The 20,017-nt window shown below is 35.7% G+C and overlaps 1 protein-coding gene across 3 annotated transcripts in view; it reads right to left on the bottom strand.

Annotated features, from left to right (window-relative positions):
- Positions 1–13,539, bottom strand: part of rnf34b (ring finger protein 34b) — a 29,000-nt gene extending 15,461 nt beyond the window's left edge. Inside the window, exon 1 of one of the 3 annotated variants that reach the window (XM_048181032.1) lies at positions 13,275–13,539. In XM_048181032.1, coding sequence (XP_048036989.1) covers positions 13,275–13,280 — 6 coding nt within the window. In that variant the 5' untranslated portion in view covers positions 13,281–13,539. The remainder of the gene's footprint in view (positions 1–13,274) is intronic. The other 2 variants (XM_048181034.1, XM_048181033.1) reach the window with 2 other exon arrangements.
- Positions 13,540–20,017: the final 6,478 nt, after the last annotated feature.

The raw sequence follows: 20,017 nt of genomic DNA, 5'->3' as shown, positions 1-20,017 counted from the left end.
GCTTTCATAATAATCATAAAAGTAGACATTACCAGGAGTATTCTTACTCTCCAAAGGTCTAATGGTCTGGGGTTTCTAAGAGCTTTCATTTACTTAAGGTGTAAATTTAGAAGATGTTGACGCTGACATACGGTCTGGTTCACTTTGCAGATTTTTCTGGCCTACTTAGAAAGAGAAAATGATGATCTGATTGAATGTAAAGCAACCAACCAGAGTTATTTTTATTTGTTGTTTATCTGGAATAGATTGTACCACAATAATAATTTATTTCAATAAAGCAACTCCCTACTAAAGGTTGTACAGAAGCAATGAAAAACTAGGTAAAATGTTTTCTGTTATCAGAATTTCTGCATGGCCCAAAAGTAAAAAAAAAAAAAATCACATATGCAACTCTGAAATATAGAGTTCTTCTTATGGATATCTAATGTACTTGCTACTAATCCTGTTGGAAAAAAGGTGAGACACTGCAGAAATCTAGGGTAAAAAAAATAACTAATAGTTTTCACCATAGTTCCCCAGTGGATTGATTACAATAAGACAAAAGCAAACATTTTTTGTTTTACAGGTTTTCTAAAATGTTATGTTTAAATATGCAAATGATGGATTATTTACTTAAAAAATGCACTAATTTGCATAAAATTCTAATACAAAATCTGAACATTGAATGAAGTCAGGTTCAGAATTCTTGTTTCATTTAAACCCTCCATAATTCAGAAAATACTGTGAACAGTCAGAAAAAAAAAAAAAAAAAAAAAATCACAATTTTTCTTTGAAATAAAACGTTGTATATAATCTCGCAAATTATATATGAACAAATCCCTCTGTAAAAACCTTCAGAATATACATAGGAATAAAACTGTAAAGTTTGGTGTAAGTAAGTGCTTCTGAAGTGGAGATATATGGCTCAGTGTAGGAGGTAATTTTGAGAAAACAGTCTTTAAAAATATGTATTGTAATTGAAATCTATAGACACAAATGGATAAAGTGTCAAAAAAATAAATGCTTAAAAGGTGGATTTTGGATGTTTTCTTACCACTAGTCTGAAAAAACACTTTATTAAAAGCTAAAAAGCCCAAAATCTCAAAATCAAAAAAAAAAAAAAAAAACAGCGTTTTTGCCTGTAGTGAAACTGTATTGTTGTTTCTTCTGTACTGACATCAGAGTGTAACAGACCTAAATGCAAACTTTGATTGTAAGAAAGAGGCGCTGTTTAAAAGGATAGTTCACCCAAAAATGAAAATTTGATGTTTATCTGCTTACCCCCAGAGCATCCAAGATGTAGGTGTCTTTGTTTCTTCAGTAGAACACAAATGATGATTTTTAACTGCAACCGCTGCCGTCTGTCAGTCAAATAATGCAAGTCAGCAGGAACTTGGACTATAAGAGTAAATAAAACACGACAGACAAAACAACGGCAGTGATGTCTCGCGCATATACTTCAATGAGAGCGAGACATCACTGCCGCTGTCAGAGTGAGATCAGACCAAACGAATCGAGTGATGAATGCAGTTGGACATAGTGGTGTATTAGAGGTAAAAAAATTATATAAATACTGTTCGGTTTCTCACACAAACCGATCGTTTCGTGTCTAAGGACATCAATGTGTCGTCACGAGCCGCAGGGTTTAATTTGGATTTGTCTGTCGTGTTTTATTTACTCTTATAGTCCAAGTTCCCGCTGACTTGCATTATACCACTGACAGACGGCAGCGGTTGCAGTTAAAAATCATCATTTGTGTTCTACTGAAGAAACAAAGACACCTACATCTTGGATGCCCTGGGGGTAAGCAGACAAACATCAAATTTTTATTTTTGGGTGAACTATCCCTTCAAGTGAACATAACGATTGGAGAAGTCCACTACGTGTTCAGACAGGTATTTGAGTTATATTTTGATTGAGAATCACAAGGTCAAAATAAATTTTTAAAAGAAAAATAGAAAAAAAAAAAGAAACATATGCATGGATGAACTGTACACAATAACATGGATTTAGAAAATGGGCGTATTTCCATTTCATGCTGACTTTACACTAGCCCAAGCTTGTTTCCGGGTCTTAGTTGGTCTCCCAGCCTGGAGGGTTTTGGAAACTTTTCAGCTGCTTAGGCTAAGAGAGCAGTTTAAACCAGCAAGCTATCCAAGGCAAATCCAGTGAATCTTTCATTCTCTGAAGCACTTGCTGTATCAACCTGGTACACTGTCTCCAGATGGACTGATTAAAGGTACACTATGCAACTTTTGTCCCTCTAGCAGTTAAAAAAAAATCAAACTGCATGCATTTTGTGGAAGATGCTTCGTTTTGGTTGTGCTTCGGCTTTGCGTGATTGTGAAGATGACTGTGGGTATCCTAATGCTCATAAAACATTCACTACTTGGCAAGGCAATAACCAGTTTAGATGGACAGGATCTCAAGCTGAATAGCTGAAGACATTACTTAATAGACACGGTACTTCCTCGAAAATGAATTCCAGCACAGCACTACAACAACCAAAATGAAATGACCCTTCACAATAGATAATGCTTTACAATGAACTCTGTTAGAGAGCTACATATGGCAATTTATCTATTCAATAAAATACCTTACTGTTGTTGAGTAATAAAAACACCATCTCCATGTTGCTTTTACAACATTTCAAATCCCTCAGTTTTCGCCATCTCTGACAAGCCAAGCCAATGTTGATTCTTGTTTTATTACGAGCTCTGTCGCATTCTCTTTTTGCCAGCAGACTCTCCTCTGTTCACCATTTGTTTAAATCGGGTGATTCCCCGGAGGTTTGAGATTAAGCTGCTCCATGTCAACCTTTCTTGCTTGTTTTTAAGACTAACCTGTGCCACTCCCACACTAAACACAGAGTAGCTGGAGCAACTTTTCTCTATTTACGGATATGAGGAGACATATGAGGGGCGAATGGCGCAAGTATGCAATTTCCAGAGAAAAGCATCCTGAAACCCGACAGGTCTAAAATATTAACACTTATAAAATAATAGTGAATCAGGGTAAGAAAAAAAAGACGTTCTGGAAGAAGGATTGATGGTGTATTGACTCATTATTTAAATTTAGTTCATCTTGAACAAAAAAAGTTACATAGTGCACCTTTAATAAAAACTCCTTTAAAAAAAGGTCTGCCAATCAGATTCGTGCTTGACCAGGGAGTGGACAGTAAAGCATAAGAACTCAAAATAAACATAAAATCCTTGTACAGGCAACAACATCCATTGTTTCTTTAATCAATGAACCCACATTCATGCATTCAAATGCACAGCTTTCATCAGCGCCTGTGACCCAACATGGCGTGATGTCTCGTCTCAGAATAACACTCCGGAGGTGGGGTGGGGGTGAAAGAATGCATCTTCTGTTTAAGAGCAGGAGAATCAATGAGCTGAAATGAGCATACATGCATCCTATGGTGCAGAGAGACAGAGAGAGATGGGCTGTCCTGTGTTTGACGTATCAGTTTTGGCTGAGCGGCTGGAATCTGTTGTTGCTCTTACACAGTGCAAAGTAGGATAAGCCAGGCGGAGCTCTCCGTTTGGCCCATGGCTTTTGTTGTTTATACTCTTATATAATGCAGGCCAACACTGCTGTGTCTGTAGCACATTACAATTAGATATTAGTGATGCTTTCTCTTATATAGAAAGACAACAGAACACAAAATAATAAAATAAATATAATAATAATATATATATATATATATATATATATATATATATATATATATATATATATATATATATAAACAAAACATATACATAACATATAATTATATAATATACATAATATATATAAACAAAACGTGAGTGCTACAGACATTAAAGCAAAAGGCCTGGTTGATTTTTCAACACTTCTCTCAAATTGTTATGCTGATAATATAATTTGTTATGAAAAAAAAAAAAACACACATTAAATTAGAAAAATACAATATACATAAATACAGTACCATTCAAAAGTTTGGGGTTGGTAAGATTTTTTTAATGTTTTTGAAAGATTATGCTCACCAAGACTGCATTTGTTGGACCAAAAACACATTAAAAACAGTAATATTGTGAAATATTATTACAATAAAAAAAACTGTTTTAGTTTATAATGTAATTTTTTCCTGTGATGGCAAAGCTACATTTTCAGCATCACATGATCCTTCAGAAATCATTCTAATCATTTGCTGCTCAAGAAATATTTCTTATTATTATCAGAAATATTTTGAATGTTGAATACGTTTGTGCTGCTTAAGATTTTTGTGGAAACCATGATACATTTTGTCAGGATTCTTTTGAACAAAGTTCAAAAGAACAGCATTTATTTGAAATAGATGTCTTTTGTAACATTAAATAAATGTCTGTACTGTCACTTTTGATCAATGTAATAAGACTTTGCTGAATAAAAGTATTAATAAAAAACACACAATAGACTGAACCCAAATGTTTGAATGGTAGTGTACGCAAAAAAAATAAAAAAATAAAAAAAATAAATAATATATATATATATATATATATATATATATATATATATATATATATATATATATAATAAGTCTAAGCCAGTTCAAGAAGCACAATCCTTTATACTGAAGTCTGTTCTGGCAGGTCACTAATACTTCCTGTTGTTTATCATATTATTAATGATGTTAGCTGTTCATGAAGTGCACCCTGGGTTTGAGGGGAGTCCCTCTGGCAGTGCACTCAGTATGTGAACAGTATGGCAGTTAGCGTGATCTCCGTGTTGCGTAACATAAGGTCAGGGCATGAAGCCGCTGCTCGTGCTTCAGTCTGGCAGAGAGCCGGTGGCGCAGCTTCCCCCTGTCACTTCAATTAAAACCCTGTGAGCTCAGCGAGGTGCCCACGTCCATCACAAAACCACTGAGAGAAGAATACGGCAAGAGTTCGCATTTTTCTGTATTCATGCATTTGTTACTTACACATAACAGCACTTTTTATAAAGCCTGTATGTATAGCACAATATGAAGTAATGTATGATTTTTAAACTTAGCAATGCATTTTAGATTTCCATTAACTGTAAAATGTAATTATTATTATAATGTATTATAACTTACAAATATACCTATGATATGATGCATGAATTATTTATAAAAACTTATTTATAAATTAAATAACTTAACATCAATTTATATTCAACAATATTATTGATTTGACTGCACTGACACTATTGGATGAGAACTGAACTGAGCTGGACGATGACATCAAATGAAATGAACTTATTTAAAGGGGACCTATTATGCCCCTTTTCACAAGATGTACTATAAGTCTCTGGTGTCTCATGTGTCTGTGAAGTTTCAGCTCAAAATACCCCACAGATCATTTATTATAGCTTGTCAAATTTGCCCCTATTTGGGTGTGAGCAAAAACACACAGTTTTCGTGTGTATCCCTTTAAATGCAAATGCTTTCCAGAAGAGGGCGGAGCTTTAATAGCTCGTGCTTCGGTTGCTCAACAACAACAAAGCTGGAGAATCTCACGCAGGCAAAATGACGACTGTCAGTAACGGTGTTCACATTGTTCAAACCGGAGTTGGACACTGATGGAGAGACTCAGGAAGAAGTTACAACTTTTAGAATGCAACTGGATGTTTCTGAACAGTTAGTAAAGTTAAATTTATGTAGTTGCTGATTCAACTCATCAACTAGCATGTGCCGTCATCTTTTGTGCAAAACCCGTACGAACGCCCACGATACATAGCGTACCTGTTTGCCAAACAGAGCCATGCACACCAGGCTAATGTTTATGATTGCTATAAAATGCTGCGGTCTAATAATTTTTCCAAAATATCGCTCGGACAGAAATGCTTATTTTTTAGCATTTGAGCTTGCCAGAGTCAACTTGCAGGCTATCCGATAGGGCTGGGCGATATATCGCATGCGATTCTCACGCGCATTTCGTCAGTAAAGCCGGTTCCCTGATTACCGCTAAATCGCCATCACCTGCTTTCAAATGGAGCGCCTTTTAATAGACAGAGCCGTAGTTCCATTTGAAAAGCAGGTGATGGCGATTTAGCAGGTGATGGCGATTTAGCGGTAATCAGGGAACCGGCTTTACTGACGAAATGCGCGTGAGAATCGCATGCGATATATCGCCCAGCCCTACTATCCATGCTTAACGAGACTCTAAATAGTGTTCAGTGCTCGACTGTACAGCCAACTACAAAACAGTTACCATGCTTTGCTCAAACTTTTGCCATGGCGTTAGAACTGGTACACCGTTTTCACTCGCGAAAATAAAATGACGGCTCCGTGGGTGAAAACGTGCAGATTAAGGGCCGGTAATATTATAATAAGATGCCCTTCCTACATCACAAGTGGAGCGAAATATGAGTGTTTCGTTTTTTCACATGATTGTAGAGAAAGCGTTATATAAATAAAAGTGAATTGACTTGACTTTCCATAAAAAGTAACTAAGTAACACAATTAGTTACTTTTTTAGGGAGTAACACATTACTGTAAAAAGTAACTAAGTAACACAATTAGTTACTTTTTTAGGGAGTAACACATTACTGTATCGAATTGAAAATTGAATTTACCTCGGCATAGTTGAATAGCAAGAGTTCAGTACATGGAAATGACTTACAGTGAGTCTCAAACTCCATTGTTTCCTCCTTCTTATATAAATCTCATTTGTTTAAAAGACCTCCGAAGAACAGGCGAATCTCAACATAACACCGACTGTTACGTAACAGTCGGAGTGTACGCCCCCAATATTTGCATATGCCAGCCCATGTTCAAGGCATTACACAAGGGCAGCCAGTATTAACGTCTGGATCTGTGCACAGCTGAATCATCAGACTAGGTAAGCAAGCAAGGACAACAGCGAAAAATGGCAGATGGAGCAATAATAACTGACATGATCATTAATAACATTATATTTTTAGTGATATTTGTAAATTGTCTTTCTAAATGTTTCGTTAACATGTTGCTAATGTACTGTTAAATGTGGTTAAAGTTACCATCGTTTCTTACTCTATTCACGGAGACAAGAGAGCCGTCGCTATTTTCATTTTTAAACACTTGCAGTCTGTATAATGCATAAACACAACTTCATTCTTTATAAATCTCTCCAACAGTGTAGCATTAGCCGTTAGCCATGGAGCACTATCAAACTCATTCAGAATCAAATGTAAACATCCAAATAAATACCATACTTACGCGATTAGACATGCTGCATGACGAACACTTTGTAAAGATCCATTTTGAGGGATTTTTATATTAGCTGTGTGAACTTTGTTTATGCAGTGATAGAGTCGAGAGCTCGGGAGGGGGCGGAGAGCGCAAGCAATTAAAGGGGCCACAGCCTGAAACGGCGCATTTCTAATTATGCCTCAAAATAGGCAGTTAAAAAAATGAATTAAAAAAAATCTACGGGGTATTTTGAGCTGCAACTTCACAGACACATTCAGGGGATGCCTTAGACTTATATTACATCTTGTAAAAAAACGTTTGATGGCACCTTTAAAAGTAACTTTCCCCAACAGGCTTCAAAGAGGAAGTTACATAAATGACTGACCAAGTAGAATCCCCACATCTACTTTCCAGTGTTTGTTTATATAACATATGTGTGTGCGCACATCTTGTCTGTACATCTGACCCAGCATTGGTTCTAGTAGTTTCTGACAGGTTGACAGTCAGGAGGATTTCAGCGATACAGTCTCCTGCTTTTAGAGATCTGATGACCTATTCTCTCACGTCAGAACAAGAGCGCTCAGAGAGCTCTGTCTCCTTCAAGGAAAACAGAGCATTAGTTCCCTTAAGTCACGATTCGCTGCACGGGGACTCATTTGAAAGCGAATCTTATGGTAAATGCTTATTTTTAATTGATGAGCATACTGGACTCTAGAGAGACCATGTGCATGCCGGCATCAACTGAATTCAGACTAATGTCTCCAGCGCTCATGATATAATACATGCAGAGACTTATAACTGCATTAAGCACTGGGAATAAGACAACTCGACAAGACTTGAGCCTGATGTTTCTTAAAAACAATGAATCAGCACTTCTGATTCACAATGGAATAAAGGAAAAGCAAATTCCTCGTCTCTCCTCTCACCTGCAGCGACAGTCTCTGTAAAGCTTGGGAAGAGCTACGGAGAAATGAAATCCCTCCCACTGACAGAGATGCATGACTTTTAATGACTTCAGAGCCTGACTAATGAGCATCGCATGAGAGTGCATAACTAATTACACCAGCAGATATGGGACTGAGCAGCTTTGAACATGTTGTTGGTTTAAGAAATGTTTCTTGAAGGAATAGTTCATCCAAAAACGAGTCACGCCATAAACACTAAATACACTAAATATAGTTTAAAAGTAAATGTTTTATAGTTCTGTCATGGTGTTTTTATCCTTTTTGGAGGTCAACAGAGCATATATTAACTCAAGTTTTATTTTAGTATCACTGTGATATTATAATACTTTAATATTTGAATTTTTATATTATCCATTTTCATTTTAGTTTAAGTTCTGTACTTTTGTTGTTTTTCTAATTTTTTTCATTATTTTATTTTTTAATATGTCTATTTAGATTTATTCTTTTTTATTTTATTAATTTTAGTGAAACTAAATTAAAATGAGAAATGTTGAATCAAATTGCTATTTCCCTACCTTTAGAAAAACTAACTTGTGACTTATGCCAGAGGTCTAATGATTTCTGGCGTATTTGGTCCCCTCTCTGAAAATGTCTTTGTTTCTTGACTCTTGTTTATTTTGGTGCTATTACCCTTCACTCGATCCTTGAACTACCAGTTTATGGAAGATTTAGGGCTGGGCGATATATCGCATGCGATTCTCACGCGCATTTCGTCAGTAAAGCCGGTTCCCTGATTACCGCTAAATCGCCATCACCTGCTTTCAAATGGAGAGGCATTTAATAGACAGAGCCGTAGTTCACTGACAAGCTACGCAATATCACATTCATATCGCAGATGAATCGCCTTCGATAATGAACGCGATATCGCGTAGCTTGTCAGTGATCTACGGTTCTGTCTATTAAATGCCTCTCCATTTGAAAGCAGGTGATGGCGATTTAGCGGTAATTTACTTTACTGACGAAATGCACGTGACAATTGCATGCGATATATCGCCCAGCCCTAGATTGTATGATGGATGATTGTATATGCCGGCATGAGACACCTGTACCACTGTTAAAACTATAAAAACAAAATAAAAAAGAACTCTCATGAAAAAAAGAGAGAAATGTTGCCTTGGCAACTTGCTGAAATAAGTACGTTTTTTATATTTTATTTTATTTTATTTTATTTTATTTTAATCAACATTTATATATTTCAAGTAACATTTTTTTCATGGTTTTAGTTTCCATTTTAATTAACTATAATAATAACCCTGATTCACTATAAGCTTTCCTTGCTTGGAAAAGAGTTGTGTGAAGATTTCAAAAAATTTCAGTATTAGGGTGAGAAAATAATTACAGAATTCTCATTTTTGGGTGAACTAACACTTTCGAAGAAGTGTAGGCACCTTGCTGGGATCTAATAAGATGTCAGTAACAGTATTTAGACAACGGTACAAAGACACATTTTTTTTATTAAATATAAATTTTGAAAAATCTTCATAATCATCAATAGATGATTTTTTTTTTTTTTTTTTGCCAACATTATTACAAAATGACTGGCATATCCAATAATGATCTTCTGGTGGAAATATGCCATTTCATTTCCACTGCTTTTTAATATGAAACAGATGAAGGTGGATTATCTCCATCTGAAATTTCTCCAGACTTTTGTTTAACTCTTTCTATGGTCCTAAAAATAATGACTTCAGCTATAGTGTGGACCAGATACCAAATAAGGCCTGATAAATGCCTGATATGTACAATATCAGGGTTCTAAACACCTCCAGAAATAATTACCACATTCATTTAAAAAAAAAAAAAACCCTGATACTGTCTGATTTCCCACTCAAATTGAGCAAAAGCAATGTAACAATGTTCTGATATCCTCAGAAAAAGCTTTCTTTCAGAAGACAGTTTGTCCTTTGCTTCCCGGGAGATTCAGTGCTTTAAACGTGTCACTACACACAGTGTCATTACAGAAACCACAGGGAGAAAAAAGGCCAGACAGTCGTGCTCTTATGAATGAGAGGAATTATTCAGAATTATCTAACGTGTGATTAACCCTCTGATTATACCCACTCACGCTTTGTTTCATGGCTGCTCCCTGAAGAAGCGAGGTCAACACCAAGTCAAAAAACCGCCTCCTCTTAGCATTTAGTCATTGTGTGCTGAACGCTGATAAAAATCTCATCACAATCACCCGATCATTTCTCCCCTGCAAGTAACATTATATCAGCAAATTCCCACTATTAAAAACATTTAAAATACCACCACAATCATATAGTAACAAAACTTTATCACATCATAATCCATTATTCTGACATCATATTTATCATGTCATAATTCAACTGTAATGTTTTAGAGAGGGAATCACTTCTGTATCACAGCCTTCCCTCATTTTTACTGTCTACTATTCTGACATCATAATCACTATGGCATTTTTCAATTTTGAGTTTTAATAACTCATGAGAGGAATCGTCTCCGTCTGAGCAGATTTTCCAGTTGTAAAAACTCAGTCAATAATCACAGTCGGAATCAGTCATTTTCATCTTCACACTTTTCAACATATTCCACTATTCTGACATCAAAACCACTATATGATAATTCATTTGAGATGTTTATGTCCTTTTATACCAGCCTGGCCAAACATTTTCATCACTATTCTCATGTCATATCTCATAATTCAAAACTTACATTTTAGTCATTACTGTCTGGACCAATTATAAATCACTTCTGTTCCTCGTGACTGAGCAACTTTTCTCCATTCCTAACATCTCGTCAAATCACAACAATCATAATCACATGCACAATCATTTTTATCACAGCCTTCCCTCATTTTTAGTCTACTTTACTGACATCATAACCACTATGGCATTTTTTCAATTTTGAGTTTTAATGAGAGGAATCGTCTCTGTCTGAGCAGATTTTCCAGTTATAAAAATCACAATCGGAATCAGCCATTTTCATCTTCACACTTTTCAACATATTCCACTATTCTGACATCAAAACCACTATATGATAATTCATTTGAGATGTTTATGTCCATTTATACCAGCCTGGCCAAACATTTTCATCACTATTCTGATGTCATATCTCATAATTCAAAACTGACATTTTTACTCATTACTGTCTGGACTGATGATCCAATTATACCTGTTCCACCAGACATCACAAATAGAATCACAATCATTTTCATCACAATTCTAATGTCATAATCACTCTGCCAAAATTAAAAAATGACAGTTTAGCTATGACTGCTGATCAAATTATAACAGTTCAGCTAGATATCACAAACAGAATCACTATTCTGACTCTCTTCTGGGAAATCACTTATATCCCTCCAGACTTTTTAAAATGTATGTACAAGGTACATTCATAAAAATAGCAATCATCACAACCAGAATCATTCATTTTCATAACTATTCTGAGGTCATAATCACTACGTGCATAATTAAATCGAGCCATTTTTAGTAGGAGAAACTATGTGAATTGCACTGATATTAGCCTGATAGTTATCACAATCACTATAATTTGTATCACTAATCTGACGTCATATTCACTATACTATATTTAAATTGTGACCTTTTTAGTAGGAGAAATCACTTCTGTCCCTCATGACTGTCTGAACTACATGCCGCTTTATAAGAGTAATTATAAAATAAAATACCACCACAGTCATATAGTAACAAAACTTTTTATCAAATCTCTCAATCTTAATCCATTGTATTGAGTGACATTATATGTATCATGTCATAATTCAACTGTAATATTTTAGATGGTGAATCACTTCTGTTCCTCATGACTGAGCAACTTCTCTCTATTCTGAACATCTCGTCAAATCACAACAATCATAATCACATGCACAATCATTTTTATCACAGCCTTCCCTCATTTTTAGTCTATTTTACTGACATCATAACCACTATGGCATTTTTCAATTTTGAGTTTTAATGAGAGGAATCGTTTCTGTCTGAGCAGATTTTCCAGTTACAAAAATCACAATCGGATACCAGCCTGGCCAAACATTTTCATATATCATAATTCAAAACTGACATTTTTACTCATTACTGTCTGGACTGATGATCCAATTATACCTGCTCCACCAGACATCACAAATAGAATCACAATCATTTTCATCACAATTCTAATGTCTCTGCCAAAATTTTAAAAATGACAGTTTAGCTATGACTGTTGGTCAAATTATAACAGTTCAGCTAGATATCACAAACAGAATCACTATTCTGACTCTCTTCTGGGGAATCACTTATATCCCTCCTTCCAGACTTTTTAAAATGTATGTACAAGGTACATTCATAAAATTAGCAATCATCACATTCATTTTCATAACTATTCTGAGGTAATAATCACTACATGCATAATTAAAATCGAGCCATTTTTAGTAGGAGAAACTATGTGAATTGAACTGATATTAGCCTGATAGTTATCACAATCACTAATCTGACGTCATATTCACTATACTATAATTAAATTGTGATCTTTTTAGTAGGAGAAATCACTTCTGTCCCTCATGACTGTCTGTCTGAACTACATGCCGCTTTATATGAATATAGCAATCGTCACAATAATTTCAATCACTATTCTGACGTCATAATTACAAGCACGTAATTACATCGCGACGTTTCAGCAGTGGAAAACACTGCTACATGCATTGATACATGCCTGCAATACTTGTATCGCTATTCTGACGTCATAATCACTATGTTATAATTTAACTGTGACGTTTTAGAAGGGGAAATCACTTCTGTCCCTTATGACTGTCTGAGCTCCTTGTCCATTCATATCAGCTCATCCAGTGACTGCTGGCAGAGACTATCCTCCAATCTCATTAGAGAAGTGCTACGATAAACTGGGTTATGATGGTCGCTGCTTGTACACTCTGTTCCAAGCAAATCAAGCTGCACCTGTCCTGATGTCTACAGATACCGATAGTATCGAATCTCTTGGTAAATGATAATAAATACAATGCAGCTGTCAGCCAAACAAACAAACAAACACTCTTAATGCAAGAGCATGCAAAAGAAGGAAGAGCACGCGCATTGAGTCATTTGATGCATCCAACTGATGCAACTCTTAAGAAGTCTGACTGTTGACATATCAAACGGACATTAATTATTTTGTTGCTTCCACGCAGACGACAAATCTCGTCGATGTCAATAAAAATCTGATATTTATTTCTTTTTACATACCTTCATTGCAACTTCCGTCCGTGAAAACTGTCGAATTCTAAAGTGATTTTCATCGCAAGGACGATCAGGAACACTCCATTACGTCTTCTCTTTCTATCATCCTTGTGTATGTGTAGAAAAGAGGATAACGTAATGGCAAAGCGCGGATCCGCCAATCCTGAAATAGCAAGGGCCGCTGGTATGTATAGCAGCCAATCGGCGTTGCGTTTGCCGGCGAGTGGGCGTGTCTTAGCGCCACGCATGTGTGCAGCAACGGTTTGATGCAGCGACACTAGTGCTCTCTCCACAGACCTAGTTTGGAAGCAGATGTGTAAAACGCTGATAATTACGTCCAGTTCTGATGTGCGCATTTCCCTAGACGTGCTAATTACATCCCCACTCTCAGTTTCATTAACAAGGATACTGACTTAAAGGATTAGTTCACTTTCAAATCAAATTTTCCTGATAATTTACTCAGCCCCATGTCATCCAAGATGTCCATGTCATTCTCTCTTCAGTCGAAAAGAAATTAAGATTTTTGATGAAAACATTCCAGGATTTTTCTCCATATAGTGTACTTCAATGGCCTCCAAACGGTTTTATGGTAAAAATTACAGTTTAATTGCAGCTTCAAATTGTTCTACACGATCCTAGACTAGGAATAAGGGTCTTATCTAGAGAAACCATCACTCATTTTCTAAAAAAAAAAACTTAAAATTATATACGTTTTAACCATAAATGCTCATCTTGAACTAGCTCTCTTCTTCTCTATTAGAATTCCGGCAGTGTAGACACTGCTAAATGTATTATTGCCCTCCACAGGTCAAAGTTTGAACTAACTGTTATATACTTGCACTAGCATATTGTATATGACAATTTAGTTCAAACTTTGACCAGAGGAGGGCAGTAATACACTTAGCAGTGTCTACACCATAGACTAAAGGTCACTGCACACTGAGTCCGAAATTCGCATGCGAAACTTTCGCACGTTAAAAAATAAATTCGACCTCACGTTATGTCAATTGCGTTTGCACACTGCTTCCGAAACTTTCGTCCGTCAAAAAAATATTCGGATCAGGTTCGATTTTCTGCGTTTTTCGCATCCGTGGCACGCATTTTGAGAGACGTTTTTGACAATTCAGAGCCACCGTACGTGAACGCAAAAATCCAGAATGCCATCTGACAAGTTGATCCACGTTAGCCTGACTACGTCAGACTTCCTACTTCCGCTCAATTTCATTTCGCTTCTGTACTCAGTCTGATACAGCGTCAGAGCTTTGTGTTTGCCACCGGTCTGGAAACAGCCGGGCCAATCAACGAACAGAGGGCGGGCTGAGAGTCGTGACGTAGATGCTAAGCGCCGAGTTTTACATTGTAGGTTAGAGAAATCGAAAACCGAAACGACCGCGGAAATGGGAAACGAGACATGGGATGCATTAACTTCGCATAATCTGCAAAAGTCGTTTACAGCCATGTTCACTCCGGTATTTCGCTCACATCATCATGTGTTTACAACAGGTTTACAGTGGAAGTTCAATCATAGATTTGAGTTCGATGCATGATGTCTGTGCTTCGATGCGGCTGTACAGGCGGATAACATACGTCATAACTAAACGTATCTGATTGGCTTACGGGTAACCAATGATTTTAAACTTCAGACAAGCGTCCCCTAGCGAGAGAGAAAACACTTCTCTATTATGCCATTCCAGACTCTGTCTACGAAGCAAAGTGAAGTAGCAGAGTCTGGTATTACCAGGCTAGATCCACGTCGTCTACAGCACAAAACAGCAGCACTGAATGACAAACAACGTGAGGAATACAAAGAGACCGAATATAAAGACAGATTGTGCCTGTAGTAAAGCATCAAACAGAGCCACTGACATCCTGAAGTAAACTTTGAAACGCTCGGATAATCCCGCAGCTCCTTGATGAGGTGAATTCTCCTTTCTCTCTATGCAATCTTGGGATTGAATGGACCCAATATTTCCTCTTTCTTTTTCTCTTTTTAAGAAGAGAGGAGACAACTAATCGTGCTCACTGCTTGAAGACTTCATTTTGTATTGTTTTGCGATTTGTTTTGCGATTTTTTTCGCAACGCATTCATTAATACGCATCGGACTCAGTGTGCAAGGTCTCTGTGTGTGACGAATTTTTAGGATTGCGAATACGAAAAAACGCATGTGAAAATTTCGGACTCAGTGTGCAAAGGCCTTTAGTGTCCGTGACGTCACCCATAGTTCTAAAGAGCAGTTTTGAAGCGAAAATGAGGCCGCAGCCATCTTAGCAGCTCGACGTGACCATGTTAACAGGCAAAGGAGCTATCTAAAATATTAATAAAGATAACAAGTTATATCATTAGAAAGTTATAAAGGTTTTACTGTCAATCTACAGTGTTTTTTAAGATATAGATGCTCCAACACCAGTAATTAATTTGTGTGGGGTGTGCAAATAACAACATGAAAAATCAAAACTAATTGTTATATACTTGCAGTAGCATATTGTATATGACAATTTAGTTCAAACTTTGACCTGTGGAGGGCACTAATGCACTTAGCAGTGTCTATACTACCGGAATTCTAATAGAGAAGAAGAAGAAGAGAGCTAGATGAGCATGTATGGTTAAAATGTATAAAATTTAAAAAAAAAAAAAAAATTAGAAAATGAGTGATGGTTTCTCTAGATAAAAGACCCTTATTCCTCATCTGGGATCGCGTAGAACGCTTTGAAGCTGCACTGAAACTGTAATGTTTACCTTCAACTGTTTGGAGGCCACTGAAGTCCACTAAAAGGAGAAAAATCCTGGAATGTTTTCATCCAAAACCTTAATTTCTTTTCGACTGAAGAGAGAAGGACATGGACATCTTGGATGACATGGGGGTGAGTAAATTATCAGGAAGTTTTAATTTAAAAGTGAACTAATCCTTTAATGTGTGAATTATTTAGTTACTTTCAACAACGCAGTCTGGTGCAGCCTAATTGGATTTTAAACAACTTTTTATGATATACTTACGATATATAAATGTGTATAAATGTATACATATAATATACAACATTATATGAATGTATAAATGTGACAAATAACAGTAGGCTACTTATGTTTTTGTCCGTGTAACGTCCGACGTCGACGGAAAGCTCTAGAGCGGTCTGTTGCTATGGTTACCTCCTCAGTCGAACGCGATGTCGAGCGTTTCGCTGACTAATAACTTTTAATCAAAATAGTGTGGTTACTAAACACATTTAAATGAGTTTGATACGAACTGGCTGCTGTTTGTTTGGTCTACAGTTCACACTGGAAAGTGCTGGAATGTTTAGTGAAGAGGTAAGCTATTTTACAACCTCACACGCGCTGCTCTTAAATATTTTAAAACTCAAACACCATATGTTTTTATTTTCAAAACTCATCACCTTGGCTGTCCTGTAATTTTTAACATGTCAAAATAAACCATTTGAACTCATTTACACAAATAATAACTTATTTAGGAAATGCATATTTAATTAGGCTACATGCTCTAAATAAAATAATACAGTAAATAGAGCATGCTCACCAACTTGCATAATTAAGATCAATTTAATCTTTTATTTCAGCTGGATCAGTTTTACGCTTCAGCGTTGCATTTTAACACACGTCATTGTTTTACAATAAAGTGAGAAAGCAGGCCATCTAGTGGCCAGATAAGTGAAGGACAATCCAAACAGATAGGCCTACTGCACATTGTTGAAATCAAAATCATTTAAAGGGATAGTTCACTTAAAAATGAAAATTTACTCACTCTCAAGTTGTTCCAAACCTGTATGTATTTCTTTCTTCTGCTGAACACAAAAGAAGATATTTTGAAGAATATGGGTATCCAAACAGCCGTTGAACACCATTGACTTCCATAGTATGGGAAAAAAATACTATGGAAGTCAGTGGGATCCCACGAACTGTTTGGTTACCGACATTCTTCAAAATGTATTGTGTGTGTGTTCAGCAGAAGAAAGAAATTCATACAGGTTTAGAACAACTTGAGATTGAGTAAACAATGACAGAATTTTCTTTTTTGGGTGAACTTTCCCTTTAAGAAGCCAGATTTCTTCTGGAAGCATCTACAAATTCAAGGCTATTTAACATAACAATTCAATACAAAACATAAATGCAAAATACGTAAGCACACGTATCACCTGAAATGAGTTCAGTGCAAAAGTGAGTTTTATGTTTAACATACAGTACAATTTCATGAGATCTGATATGCAAAAGAGTCACAGAGTGTTAAAGATGGTAGATTCACCGCAGCCTGCAGGAGAGAAAATGCAGTGGATTACATCCACATTCAGACTCTCACACTCTCAATCCTCAGGGGAGAACTGACACATGACACACTTAAACTATAGTATCATATTACAAGCACTTTTGACAAGTGAAAGTGGGTAGAACATTTGCCATCTGTCAGAGTTAAGTGATGAATGTACTTGCCAAACAAACCTGAGAAACGAGTGGCCAAGTTTATGAAATATGATACCATCAGAAGCCTTAAGGCACAAATCCCTGACAGTTCATTGTGAACACTCCAAAAAATAATACGTTGGATTTACTTAATTTTTTTATGTCAACAGGTTCCATGTAATTTGGTTATGTTGCATTTAATTAACATTATTTAAGTTAACTTAAATTTATTACATAAGGTTAACTCAGTGCTATTTAGTTGAATCAGGTTAACATTCTTAATTTAGTCCAAAACCATTAAGTTTAATTATCCTAAAATTAATATCAAACAGAAATTAGTTATTTAGTGGATGTGTTCAAGAATGATTTTCACAAGATCTTTACTCTGTAACGACTCTTATTGACAGGTGTTAGTCAGAAGATGGTTTTATTCCATCTATGGCATGCCCAAAATTGTTGTTTTTATTATTAAAACAATTGTAATTGTTGTTCCTCAACCCAAGCACGTGTTCTACTCTTCACCACAATGGTAACCCCAAAACTATTAACATAACAGAAACTTTTAAATACCAACATAATAGAACAGTAAACATTAAAAAGTCTCTCCATTTGCTCATCTTGCTATAAAATGCTTAAAATAACACTTTATTTCAACATTTACTCTCCCAGATCAGCCCCTTTGAGTCCTGGTTGAGTTTACTTGATTGAAACATGTTATTTTAATATGAAAACATCAAGTTAAGTCAAAAAGTAATCATCAGTAAGTCAATTTAACATGAAGAAATTAAATTTGAACCAGAAACCTAATACAATGGTGTTGAATCAAAATAAGTTGTTTAAATAAAGTGAACAACATCAAAAAATCATTTTTTTTTTTGAGTGAAGTAGGCTATACCCTTAGCTTTGAAGCAACCTCAGTGAGAAACTAAACAAACAAGTGGAAATTAATTTTACATTAAAAGACACGATGTGTATGTTTAATTCTTTATTTTATTTTCTGAATGCTCTAAACTTTATTTGGGGTCATCATGGAACATATTTTTTTTTTTCTACGTCCTTCACGTCATGTTAGAATAATTCAAACAGTTGTCCAGTTGGGGGCGACAATGACCATAAAACGTGAAGCTTCAGCAGGCAATCTGTGAGTTTTACCGTAAATGAAAGGATTGCAAACTGGGGGGAAAAATCGTTTCACAATTACTGATCAGTCAGAAGTTACCTAAATCATTCATAACCTCATCTCAAAAACTTAACTGCTTTAAAACGTACTTTTCATTTGATGAGGTTACTTAAGTTGTTTGATATCAAATTTAAATGAAATGTTAAGTGTTTCATGTATTCAATCTAACATTTTTAATGTAATCATCATTAAATTAGGCCTATTATTAGCAATTCACAATGTGAATTAAAACCACATCTGCTCATATGTTGTGTCTGAATCAACAGAATAACAGTGTATGTTACAGGAAATTTCAAAATACCAAGAAGAGTCACAAAAGTCCAGTTTAGTTTTCACAGAACTTTCTAGTTTTCCAGGAACACTTTGACTTGCATGCGAAGTTATATGCGGAAATTCCCTGGTGTCATTAATTTGATGCAGATTTGGGTTTCCTGGCTTGTTGTTGTTAAGCCCATAAGAGGCCCAAGAATGACCAGCACTGAAACCTTTCTCACTGACACAGACCTTGCAGACTTTAAGAAATGCACCCCAGAGACAGGCCTGGGCCATTTGTCTTGTAAAAAAAAAAACAGAATTTTGCAGACGAGGTCATTGAAAGATGAACAAACACATGGAACGAATCAACCACAAATGCATTAACTTATGTCCTAAAACACACAGTTTATAAAGGACAGTGAACCTTCATCAGTCATCTGACACATGTGCACTTCAGACAAGAGGACTGAAGCTGCTGTTTCCTGTCACTGTGTGCAGTTAGGGAGGTGAACGAATCAAAGGTCATTGACATTTTAAGGGTTGTTAAAACCAACAAACTGCTTCAAACTCGCTACAGATGTTTTATTCAACACTACCAGATTGCAAAAAGACCAGTGCTAAATCTCAGGATGACAAAATTAATTTTATGCAATAATTTTTCTTTTTATGTATTTATAAACACGTACATAAACACGTCATATTATATACATGTGTGTGTGAGTGTATATATATATATATATATATATATATATATATATATACATATTTAAAGTATATTTACATTTAAAGCATCCATAAATTCAAGTAGTGCATTTCACGGGATGACAAAATAATTTTTTTTTTTTTTTGCAATCATTTTACTTTTTTATATATTTATTTGTAAACCTTTATACAAAAAACACATCA

The sequence above is a fragment of the Megalobrama amblycephala genome, linkage group LG2 (genome assembly GCF_018812025.1).
Source record: "Megalobrama amblycephala isolate DHTTF-2021 linkage group LG2, ASM1881202v1, whole genome shotgun sequence".
Taxonomy (NCBI): Eukaryota; Metazoa; Chordata; class Actinopteri; order Cypriniformes; family Xenocyprididae; genus Megalobrama; species Megalobrama amblycephala.
This window is presented reverse-complemented; position numbering and strand designations above follow the sequence as displayed.